This window comes from Myxocyprinus asiaticus, chromosome 13 (genome assembly GCF_019703515.2).
Source record: "Myxocyprinus asiaticus isolate MX2 ecotype Aquarium Trade chromosome 13, UBuf_Myxa_2, whole genome shotgun sequence".
NCBI lineage: Eukaryota > Metazoa > Chordata > Actinopteri > Cypriniformes > Catostomidae > Myxocyprinus > Myxocyprinus asiaticus.
Window position 1 is genome coordinate 34,524,607 of NC_059356.1, and position 13,300 is coordinate 34,537,906.

A 13,300-nucleotide genomic window follows, 5' to 3' on the forward strand; every position below is an offset into this window, starting at 1 on the left:
TTTGCTTTGTTCTGTGAGTACACAGTCAAGTGCTAGTATATTGAGAGAAACTACCCGCATTTCTGAAATAATTATACGTTTTATAAATAAACGTTTTTAAAATAAAATTTGAGAATTCAAAAGCATTTATTGAATTATTGTAGCATTGATAACGAGTTTAAAGAATAAAAACAAGTTCAAAGTATTTGAACATGTTGAGATTTAGGTACATATTATTTATTATACATGTTGTCTGCAATGTAAACAGAAAATAAATCAGGCATATACTGTATGCTTGCTCTTGGGTCACTTAAATAATAAATATTTAGTCATACTTTGACACTCTGTTCTGAAAAAAAAAAAAATCATTTAAATTACATTTAAGATTAAATTAAATTAATTGATAAGTACTCACTTGACCAACAAAAAATGTGTGATGTTTTAAAGCTTAAAAGCAGGATTTTACAATGCATATAGGCAATATAAACAACACTGAACAGGTTCTTTTTAATCCACTGACAAATTAAGTGCTCAGTTTTCATAACATATGAAATATGATTGACTGTAAACCATACTGTCAAACATTAGGGTCAAAACATCGTACAGATCAAAAAGTTCTCAAGTAGAATACAATGAATATTGTCACTAACATACCAAATGTGTGTTATTTTTGATATTTTGATATATTTATCCCCTTTTCTCCCAGTTTGGAATACCCAATTCCCACTACTTAGTAGATCCTCGTGGTGGCGCGGTTACTCACCTCAATCCGGGTGGCGGAGGACAAGTCTCAGTTGCCTCAGCTTCTGAGATCATCAATCTGCGCATCTTATCACGTGGCTCGCTGTGCATGACACCACGGAGACTCACAGCATGTGGAGGCTCATGCTATTCTCCGCGATCCACGCACAACTTACCACGCGACCCATTGAGAGCGAGAACCCCTAATCGTGACCACAAGGAGGTTACCCCATGTGACACTACCCTCCCTAGCAACCGGGCAAATTTGGTTGCTTAAGAGACCTGGCTGGAGTCACTCAGCACACCCTGGATTCGAACTCACGACTCTAGAGGTGGTAGTCAGCGTCAATATTCACTGAGCTACCCAGGCCCCCCAAATATGTGTTTTTAAATAGCCTTTAGTTTTTGTCACAGCCATGAATTACAACTTTCTAGTAGTAATTTAATCTCATTCCAGTGAGCATTTTATGAGACAAAGAGATTAAGAATTCAAGATGAGTCATTAAAATGTTTCTCAGAAGAAAATAATTGTAAATGTGTCCACAAGAACTTTTTGGAGTACAATAGGATATACAAAAGATGGCCTCAAAGCTCAATGCAAAGATAGACTTAAAAGTATAAAAATAAAAAAACTAACCAAAAACAAAAACACAACAACTCAAATTTAATGGGGTCTTTAATAATAAAAAAATAAATAAAAGAAAAGCAAATAAATTCAGCAAAAAAATAAAATAAAAAGGGGAGTTCTGCTTAGTCATCCAAGTGTAATGAACAAGAGGAAACCAAGTCATTGAGGGTCAAGTGCCAAAACCTGGAGAATAAATGAATCAGAACCGCTGGCAGATGCAAAACTAACGTCAACCTTATTTGGCTGAAAGCTGAGGTGGGGTGGGATGCTTTGGAGACTTACCAAGAGGGTTGATCTCCAAGTATGTAAAGTACAAGTCTTCGTACAGGTTGAACAAGCCCACCAGGAAACTAGTCAACACACTGCAAAGACAAAAACATCTCATTGTAATATTCAATTAATACAGTGGTGCTGTTCAGTTCTAGTTCTAAAACCAGGAGGATAATTGTTTAGTGAATAAAATACAGTCTGTGCTTGACATTACTTGAAGAGACTCTCTCATTTGGATCTATAACATAAATTCAGTTCAATTATACCTCAAATCTGAATTTTTTGTGCTTTAAAAATGGAAGCTTCTAACAAACTGCTTCTCAAGGAAGGACTATAACAGTTGTCCCATTAACTACATGTCATTCGTCAAGCAGGGAACTCAAGGTAAATTAGCCTTCCAGGTTGGCCTAGAAAACAGATGTAATGACTGAACAGCCCTGTACTATTGTTACAATAATATTAAAGTGAACAGGCTAAACCGACACAAACAGATTCCACAATATAATGCAAAATAATCCCAAGCATCCCACATAATCACATCACAGTCTTCTTCACACACCCAAAGTGCAATTGTGATTGACAGTGTAATAACTGTAATTTAAAACTCTAATGAATGAACAAACTGACTGCAGAGAAAACAGACCGTTTGCGTACGGTACTGATGCTTGATTTAGTGACAGAATCAGATACGGTTCGAGCCTGAACAGCTGGTGTTTGGAGTAATGAGGGTAAACCAAGAGAGACAGGGAGGAGAGTGAGTAAGAGAACATCATCCGTCATCCACCTCATAAAAAAAAAAAAGTCCATAGTCCAGAGAACACAAATTAAACAAGAGGATAAATGACGACGAGGCTGAGTCACTGGAGACAGAAAGAGGGAGTTTTGTGGTTTTTAGTCCATCTCTATACCCGTGAGTTCACCTATATGCTAGTGTACTCTTAAAACTTCACAAAATAGTTTTAAATAAAAATAAAATAAAAACAAAATCTTTTTTTTTTTTTTTTTTTTTATTATAACCTTGGTGCATTGATGTGACAAACCTAGAGAGAGAGTGAGAGAGAGAGAGAGAGAGAGAGAGAGAGAGAGCTGCCAAACAATCTTCTAGTCAATCTCAATGTCAGCCAAGACAGTGAGGCCAGCCAGTCCCATCAAAAGGACAGACAGGCATGAAATATGTGACCTGAATAATACTAGGGGGTGGGTGGAGTCACAGAAAGAGAAAAGATTTCATTTGTGTAATGGAACGAAGGGACACTACTGCCAGCATACTGCCATAGCTGAGTGCATCTTGGTTGCCCGTTAGCGCGCTCTCTCTCTCTCTCTCTCTCTCTCTCTCTCCCTCTCTCTCCCTTTCCCTCCCTCCCCTTTGCTCATTGTCATCCTGTCCTGCTCTGTAAAGACAAGAACTGCCTACTGCAGTTGTTTTAACCTGCCATACAAACAAACATACATTAACACACAGACACACCTCATTTAGGACTCTAACAGCCCTAAATATCAAAGAATTCCTTTAAATTCATCAGTTATGAGGCTGTTTTGTTCTGAGAGATCAGTTTAACTTAATCTATGGAGAGTGTAACTGGAATTCCTGATTCTGATTGGTCAATCGTGGCATTGATCGCTCAAATATTTTTATACTAAACTGTATATTTGTCCATGGCAACATAACATGCTACTTTCAGGTCTCTCTCCATTCATAACAATGTTATCAAAACAGTTGCCTAGTAGTAAAAGCTGTAGTAAAAATAGCTTCAGTATTCATTTTAGGATGAGCAAATCTTGATAAACATTGATAACTGGCAAGATGCTTGGGATCAAGAAAACACAAACTATGCTTCGCATAAGGGTCCTAATCGCCCTGTCGGGTTTATTTTGTGCTAATGACCAGCTGACTGTACATTATCCCTTACCTTACATGCCTGTTTGCTTCATTTTCACACACTATTCAGCTTTTTTTTGTCTCACTCACTCTTTCTTGTCAGCGGGAGCATGTTGGAGGAGTTGACTCTTGACTGTGTCAGGGTCAATCTTCTCATCCACTCCCACCAGGAGTTTCAGAGCTTTGGAGTCCACATCTCCCACATCCACACCTCCCTCATGATGGAAGAGCATGTAATCGCCCTCACGCGTGGCATAGATACACACATAAAACTCCTCCTCCTGAGGAACAGTAAGAGAGAGAGAGATAAAATAGGTTAATCAAATTTTTGCCTATGATGTTCTGAATTTGACAGAATTCGAGAAACTGACAAAGTGTAGATCATGACTTTTGTTTGAAAGTAAACAATTAAAAATATATTATAATAATACATTACCCATGTAAATAATAAAGCAACATATCAATAACTCTTACTATAAAAATGTATTTTAACTTAACCCTCATGCACTCCTCGGGTAATTCTCACCTGCTTGTGTGCAACAAAGGGCTCAATCAGGAAGTTCTTAAGAATGCCTTTAGCCTTCCCCACCTGAGACACAGAGAGAAATGGTTTTTAAAAGCATGCATGGTTACATACAGGGTTAAACATCAAAAACTGCCTTCGGGCTAAAAGCTTCTCTTAATAATAAAACATTCAATGAAAAGAATTATGTAAGAGACAGAATAAAGTGGCCAGAGAAGAGGGAGAGGAGGTAAAGAAGACGAGAGGCAGTATTCAGACAGTCTAAAAGGCTTTGCGCTGGACACGTGCTGAGCGCTGGTGACTGGACCTCAGAAATCAGAGACTCAACGAGAAAAGGGAAAGATTTGACAGACATAGCTGCAAACCTCACCCCCACCCCCCACACACAACCCACATCCCCACAACTCATTTACGGTGCAGTCACAAGAGCAGGACAAAAGGCCAGTTTATGTAAATCAACTAGAGAGAAAAAAAGGAAGGCGATGTGACATTTTAAAGAGAGGGAGAGAAAAATAGAGGGATGACAAGGTGAAATAAATGAAATGCTCAGTGGAGAGTGGGAGAGTCTCTAGGGATCATAACTAGAGGGAATGAAAGAGAGAGTAAGAGACAGAATGAGATAGAGAAGAGTTTTTAAAAGAAAGTCTTGCAAAGAAACCTTGCAGAAATGGATGAAATACATGCAGAGAGCCAAGCAGAAAGACAGAAAATCAGGACAAAAGAATGGTGTGGAACAATACTTCACAAAACAGACATTTTTGCTACATATGAGTAGAAATGCTTCGACTCTAATATCACTGTGAAGCAGGAAGATGTGTATTGTGTTTTGTGAACCACTTGTGTGTGCCTGCTGTGTGACACAATCAAAGAGAAATAAGTCTCTTGTTTTCATAAATACCTTCTTCAATATGTTTTAAGGCCCTCAGGCAATAACTTGTACAGGAGTATTAGATGAAGAATAAAAACTGCACACAAAGGAAAAACTAAAATGCACACACACAGTGTGAATGTGTTCACACAGTTCCAGGGAAACAAGAGGTCTACCACATCAGCAAAATAGAAAAGATAATTTAAAAGGAGGATTTTGTGTTTGTGTACATCCTCACCGTTGTCTCCTTCATAATACGGGGCATGAGCCATTCTTTCACGCCATTCAGATCCAGGTTCACACCCACCAATCCCAGCTTTCCCCGGCGCTTGATCAGCTGATCCGGCTTAACAACCAATCGCTGGGCAAAAATGAGATAAACAAAAATTAATAATAATAATAATAATAATAATAATAATAATAATGGGGGGGAACGGTGTTCCGGCACCTCCGATTACAAAAAAAAGAATTACTAAATAATATAGCAGTTTGTTCGTCCCTTCATTCTATTTCCTGCAGGCAGCCCCAAGACCAGTTATTTTGATGCATTCAGTCTCCACTTTGCACAAAATACACCTTTAAAGCTCTTTAGCGTTAATTACGAGCATTATGCTTCCGTCTAGTCTGGTCCGATACATTCGCCACTATTTTACCTGCCTTCCTCCGCTGCCCACTTCTATTCCAGTTAGATCACAAATTAGCTGTGTTAAGGCCCAAACATCCTCTATGTAAGTACGTGAATGCAGACGCATCTTGCTACACAAGCTGGATTTCAAATGTCTTTGCGTTGTGAAATGTGTGAGAGCGCAATTCATAACCTAATGCAAGTATGTGCTGTATTCTCAGCATTGCCACAAGGGGCGCTACAGCAGATTTTCTTTTTTCAATCAACAACTGTCATGGCAGAGCAGCAATTTGAGGAGAGTCTTACCTAACAAGTTAGATTATATAAACATATTTTTCTGTCGTCTTTTCTGCAAATACAAAAGCATATTCCTCAACTGTCAACATGTTGACTCCACCACATCTGGTTTCATGGTGCCTAAAAAACTCTTTCTCCCTTTTATAAACTTTTTCAAAACTTGTTTTCAGGCGAAAAAAAAAACAACTATTTTTTTATGTGGTCTCAGACTTTTGGATTCAACTATATGTTAAATAGGACTTTCATTTTGTTTTTTCAGAAACACAGGGGGGACAAAATCAGAATATATGTGGTTACCTAATTAGGCCTACTCTATAGCTGTCTGAGTCTCTGACTTAAAGAGAGAGAGAGATGAGTCATATTTAATATCATTACCCTCTGGGCTCCTCCATAAAGGTGATTAAGAGTGCTTTTGCAGCAGAAACTGAGAGGCTGTCCCTATACTGTCATTACTCCCATGCTCACTTTAGCTCCTTTAATAGCTCCTGCTAGTGCGGCAGAATACCAATGCCTCAATTGCAAAAAATTCACCCAAAAACAAACATTCTATCATCATTTACTCACCCTCATGAGGAGGGGGCAGTTGATAAAATAAAGATTCAGAAGAGATTGTCATGATGCCTCTCTAGAACTGTTACCAGGTCACATGAAGGTTATAGAGCCAGGTTAGGTCCGAAACTGACCCCAGATCAGTTATTTCCAACAGCTGTCTTACCTCCGTCAGAAGCCAGGGATGATCCTGGACCAGCCGCTCCCAGTCAGTTTCTGCAGTCACATTGGCATAGCGGAAACGGTTCTGTACGGCGGCTGTAGTGCAAATGTGTTTGTAGAGGAATTCCTTCCCCGTCTGCTCAGAGATGGCTTTGGCTGACATGTTGTTAAATCACTGCAGAGAAAAAGACACAGCAACTCAGAGCTTCATTTGCAATCAGCCATATGCCAGATTTAATGTTCATAAAAATCTGTGGAATCTGTAATTTTCCTGCACTTTCTCTGCTCACATTAAATGTCTCTTTGTCCCTCTGCTCACCCCCTTGTTTTGGTCTTTACCTTTCCCTGACTCAGGCAAGGCAGCTAAAAATATTGATTAGCAGGTCTCTTCACCTGCTCTGCAAGTGGGCAACGATTCTTCTGCAGTCTGATTGATAGAAAATTGAAGTGCAATCAGGTACATCAGTGAACAACAATCAGCCGAGCTCTCTTAAACCAAACAAAAAGCATCTAAACATTAAAGCTGCACTCAGCATTTTTTCCTCATTAAAAAAAATTGTACTTCCTAAAAGTTTTACTCCTGGGCTCAGAGCCCACTTTTAAGATCCTCACATCTACTAATGAGAATTTGCTTTTGATCACCAGAAGGTAAACACAGTACCATTCCCCAAAAACCCTATAATTACTCACTACTAGATATGAATACCATTTTAATTCCCATTCTCATCAAGACCTGCTCTAACAGGAAACTCTCATACTGTACATGAGTGCATTTGTGACTGGCAGGGTGAGGTCTCATTCTGAGGACATCATAGCTGCCTGTCTGAACCCTGTCAGAACGTACAGTACTAGGCTGTCAGTGGGGTGACCATTTAACCTTTGCTTGAAGTCAGGAGCAAGACAAACTGGTCGAGCAGAGAATGGAATATGCATATATATATATATATATATACACACACACAGTATATACACTCACCGGCCACTTTATTAGGTACACCTGTACATCTACTTATTCATGCGATTATCTAATCAGTCAATCGTGTGGCAAACAAGAACGCTCCAAGTAAGGATGGTATTTTCTCTCCTTTTTGTTCCTTTTAAAAAAAAGTGTCTAATCTCATACTGTTTTTCACCCTACCCCTTCTCTAATTAGAATTGATGTGGACGGATGTGGAGAGGAGAACAGAGCGTTCAGTCCTTGACCTGAGCAATTTACTAATGAACAGAGGACCACTCCAACCCAACACCCTTCTTGCACATCACCCATCTACAAAGATCTCGTGTGTACTAGTGTCTTTTTTAAAATATAATTTGCCCTTCATGCAGTCCTGTATGTGATACACTTTCATTTCAGAGTTGACCAGAGTTATCCAAAATTCAGAATTTAAATGTCATAAAAAAAAAAAACAAGAAAAGTGGTCTCAGATCAGGTGTAACTGTGATTTTCATACCTCATTCTAAGGCGGGGAGTGAATGTGCTGCATTCTTATGAAGCAAAGTACTGTGTTGTAACAAAGCCAAAACCTTTGGGCAATTAAACCGGATCCATTAAAGGACGTTTTCAAATGTGACCTCTAAAAAGACACGCAAAATTCAATAGAGCTAGAAAATTATTTATTTTGATTTGATAGCTGAATAAAATACGTTTTTGCACATCTGTTGTAAACTCATAATTTTTAGAAATTCTGCTCTAGCCTTGTACTATTCAAGAACTCAATTAAAATGTGTTATTGTGGCACTTGTATTGATTTAGCCCTAGAATTATTCACTACTGCCTGAGTTATTCTCCTTTGTAAGTCACATTGGATAAAAGTGTCTGCAAGCCAGCAAGAACTGATGAGTCACTGGTTTGGCCACAGTGGACTTATAGGCCACTGGTGGAGAAATTTAATGCAACACAAAAATACCAAAGATAACTAGGTAGACTTTTGAAACCAACACTTCAGCCAATAAAAGATTACGGTAGACCTTCTAAAATGACCAGATGATCAAAGTACAGCATAAATGCATCATAAAGCATTATGATGCATTGCTAGTGTTACATGCAGCTTTTCTAGCATCTACCTTTAAATCTGTATCTTAATACCTGGTCTTTCAAATATGAAAATTACAACATAGCATAAATAAAGAGCTCTATCCTTGCTGTGAGTAGAGGTTTACATTTGTATCCCACCCCTTACAAAAATACACCATGGTAGACATAGTTTCCGGCAAAATACCACAGATACCAAAAATGTCTGTTGTACAGTAAAACTTGCACAATATCATGCCATTAGCCATCAATACAATCAAAAAAGCTTTTGGAGGCATCCTACATGGTCTTAATTACATTACATATGTATTTGTTATTAGCAGTGGCAACAACAACTATACTAAGGTAAATTATGATTATTACCATGGTATTTTTTAAGGGCCAAGAAGGAAGATGGGCAAGAAAATGGGCAAGAGAAAGAATGGGAATGTGTCTCTAAATTCAGTGGCTAGTCTCAGCTACAGCATCCGATGCACTTCATAGTGTCTTAGTATTGATCTTCCTGCACACACAATTACCAGTTGGTCTCTGGCCAGTGTGCGGACGACATGCTCATACTGGGACACCAAGCTGGTTTTGCGTCACAGAAGTGTTATAGCTGATTTATGACTGCATTTCCCTCACTCACAATAACATTCATCACATCGAAAGGATGCTGGGATACACAGCGAGTGACAAACTAAAGATATTGATCACATTACACTCTACATGCAAACCACATATATCTGATATACCAGCGGTTTCTGTATTACATTTCCTTTTTTCTAAGGATGCTGAAATAATAACTCCTGTTCTAAAGACAGTTTATTAATGGTATAGCAGTCACAAAAACGCAACCAGTCTCCAAGCCCACAGAAATTTAAGTGCAGGATGACTGATGTTATCCAAATTGATTTTAGTCCTCACTGATTATCTGGATTCATCTTAAATGCACAAACGCATCTCCTTCATTTAAAATACCACATCCTGTCTGTCAAATCAAATGCTGTCTGTCTGAACAACCCATCTCCTTTCTTACTCATAAAACTTAAAGTAATGTTTCGATCCAATACAAGCTGTGTGCAATCAACAGGATTTGTAGCATAAAGTGTTATGGTAAGGCATTTGCAATGGAAGTGAATGGGGCCAGTCTATAAACATTAAAATACACAAAAGTGTATTTTAAAAGGTGAACAGTATACATGCTAATATGATTTCTGTGTAATTAAATCAGATATGAATAACAGATATGATTAATAGGGTCTTCGTATTGACCTTCCTGCACACACAATTACCAGTTGGTCTCTGACCAGTGTGCGGACGACATACTCATACTGGGACACCAAGCTGGTTTTGCATCACAGAAGTGTTATAGCTGATTTATCCTCATTCACAATAACATTCATGACATCGAAAGGATGCTGGGATACGCAGCGAGCGACAAACTAAAGATATTGATCATATTACACTCTATATGCAAACCACATATATCTGATATATAGTGCATAAAGTGTTATTTGTATCATAAAATGTTATGGTAAGGCACTTGCAATGGAAGTGAATGGGGCCAGTCCATAAACATTAAAATACACAAAGTGTATTTTAAAAGGTGAACATTATACATGCTAACATGATTTTTGTGTAAATTAAATCACTTACTTTTCTTACTGGTGTAATATATTCATTCTTACACCTTAGTTGTCATGACGATGTCATGCTAAAACTAAAATCATGTTAACACATATATCGTTTACATCTTGCTGCTATACATTTGAAACTGTGTATTTTAACGTTTATGCACTGGCCCCATTCACTTCTATTGTAAACTACTAAGTCGAAATATTGTTTGTGTGGTAATCAACATTATGCCACACATTCTGTTGATAGAGCTTCACCTGTGTTGAACCTAGAACAATGAGACGCGTTTTAATACGTGCTGTGTGTTTTGATTTGTTTATCAATAAGAAAACATGCAACTTAAACTTCCGTATACGTGAAAGGTGTTACATGGACCATTCATTCATTCATTTAATCCTGAGGTAAAGACCGGTAAAACCTGACTGTATTCGGATCTGTCATCACGTGCGACTGTTTTAATGGTTTAAATGACAACTAATAACAATAAACACACATAAGAGTTCGTCATGTATGTTTACAATTTTTTTTTTATATATTATTATTATTATTATTATTATTATTTTGTTTTTTAAAGAAACAGAGCTGTGACAACGTATCTTTTAGAGGGTATGGCTCATATCTTTCGTTGCTATATTTACGTCCCAATGATGGACTGCCTTCAGTATTCACTCTTTATATTATGAATAATTTGAACACAAAAGTTCCTTACCAGTCTAACGTATGATCCCGGACAGCAGGTCTTCTCCTTCCAGCAAGACTTCCAACGTACAGTGTGTTGACAGTCGAGATATGTTTGCAACAGACACTTTTCTCCTCCAGACAGCGTGGCCGATCCCCTCCCTCTCTATACTGTCATCCGTTCCTGTTTGCTCTACGCCGACATCTGACGATGGCCTTGGCTGATCTCTTCTTCCTCTGATTGGCTCTCGCCATCCCATGTTTCATTAGGTCACGCCCACTTCAACGGTGGACCCTTAATCGGATTCGGGTTTGATTGGCTAATTCCACGCCGTTTGGCCAATCAGACTGCACCTTGAGACTGCCTCGTGCCTATTGTGTGTTTAGCAACGCGCTATCAACCATTTGGAAAATGACCCAAATGTGAAATGTGGACTGAGTTTTGAAAGTGGCGATTTCTAAAGTGGATTGCCACAACATTTAAATGTTGCCAGACAAATAAACAGTCACAGCCAGTGAGTGCACCATTGGCATATACTCACAGATGCAGGTCATAATGAAAGTGCACTCGGTACCGTTTTGTTCATGTCGTCTTGCAATCATATACTAACACATAGATAGCTGCATGTATGCAGCATCATTCGCCACTGTATAAATTCACTATTCACAGTCAGCTATGATTGATTTAATCCACGAGTGTGCTTAAAGGAATAGTTCATCCACAAATGAAAATTCTCTCATCATTTACTCACCCTCATGCCATCCCAGATGTGTATGACTTTCCTTTTTCTGCAGAACAAAAACAAAGATTTTTAGAAGAATAAAGATCTTTGTTGGTCCTCACAATACAAGTGAATTGGTACCAAAAATCACATAAAGGCAGCATAAAAGTAATCCATGTGATTCCAGTGGTTAAATCCATGTCATCAGAAGTGACTTGATTGGTGTGGGTGTGAAACAGATCGATATTTAAGTCCTTTTTTATTATAAATGATCCTCCCTGCCCACATGCACACAGAGTGTGAATCGCCACAAACAAAAGAATGTGGAAGTGAAAGTGGAGATTTATAGTAAAAAAGGACTTAAATATTGATCTGTTTCTCACCCATACTTATAACATCTGAAGACATGGATTTAACCACTAGAGTCATATGGGTTACTTTTATGGTACCCATTCACTTGCATTGTGAGGAGCTGAGATACTCACCTAAAAATCTTTGTTTTACAGAAGAAAGATAGTCACACATCTGGGATGGCATGAGGGTGAGTACATGATGAGATAATTTTTAATTTGGGGTAAACTATCCCTTTAAGTGAGTGAGTGTTCGTCTGATCATGTGATTCTATCATGGTATCCCCCATGAGTAGACCCTCTCCATGTAGAATAAAACAGCTTTTATAAGTCTACTGATCTGACTGGAGGCTTTATCTCATTTGCTCATGATTTAAAAAACTGTCAAATGTGTTTCAAAATTACAGTTCATTTCTTAAGGACGTAAAAATAAATATCTAAGAATACAACTTTTTTACTGAGGATAAAATGAGTGCACCTTACATATATATTACTGTGCAAAGGTTTTAGGCATTTGTGAAAATGTATAGTAATGATGTTTTCAAAAATAATACCATGAATATTTTTTATTATCAATAAACAAAAAAACTAAATCAATATTTGGTTTGAAATATATACTACTATGCATTTAAAACAGCACAAAAAACAAAACAGCATTTTGGAGAACTTGCCACAGTTGTCTCTCTTATATACACTTTCAGAGAGAGTCAAGTCCTCAAATGCTTTTTTTTTTGTTTTGTTTTTTTGTGCAGTTTTAAATGCATAATAGTATACATTTCAAAACAAATATTGATTTAGTTTTTAAAATAATACAACTTTATAGGACAGCAATGAGTTTTACGCTCAACATTAAATAAAAAGGAAAACCCAAGTCTAGAACCATTTATGCAACAGCCTTTCATTTTCACAGTTCATATTGGCCAAAAAGGCTGAATTATAAATTATGCAAAAAATAAAAAAAAAATAATAAAATGCAGAGACAGTTTCTCCCCTTTTAGCATAAGCTTTCTTTTGCACAAAAGTCTTTTAAATTTGAAACCGCTCTGAACAATCTGTCCAGATAACATCAGGGTGATGTAGAATAATCTCTCTCTCTCTCTAATGAAATATCAGGTAAATGAATGTCTTGGCCTTTACAAAGGGCATTGCAGCTCTGGCTGTTGTTGCTAATGTACTGGTTGGCTTTTCTGTCCATGGCAGCATCAGGTAATGCTCAGTTAAAAAGCACCAGCCAAAGAGACATGACTCAACCTGAGTTTAGAAAAAGAAAAAAAAAGAAAAAAGGAAATTGCACGCTTCTGTCATTGATCACTGGATGTCAACAGTGTTTGCAGATGTGAGACTTTGGTGAGGAGATGAGACCAGAAGTTCACCAGCCTG

The 13,300-nt window shown here is 37.8% G+C and overlaps 1 protein-coding gene across 1 annotated transcript in view; it reads right to left on the reverse strand.

The window, feature by feature from the left end:
- Positions 1-11,040, reverse strand: part of LOC127450487 (ATP-citrate synthase) — a 32,617-nt gene extending 21,577 nt beyond the window's left edge. The window contains exons 1-6 of the mRNA XM_051714638.1: positions 10,880-11,040; positions 6,526-6,696; positions 5,127-5,249; positions 4,024-4,086; positions 3,588-3,778; positions 1,631-1,710 (exon numbers count right to left, since the gene is read on the reverse strand). Coding sequence (XP_051570598.1) covers positions 1,631-1,710; positions 3,588-3,778; positions 4,024-4,086; positions 5,127-5,249; positions 6,526-6,684 — 616 coding nt within the window. The 5' untranslated portion in view covers positions 6,685-6,696; positions 10,880-11,040. The remainder of the gene's footprint in view (positions 1-1,630; positions 1,711-3,587; positions 3,779-4,023; positions 4,087-5,126; positions 5,250-6,525; positions 6,697-10,879) is intronic.
- Between the last annotated feature and the right edge of the window lie 2,260 nt (positions 11,041-13,300).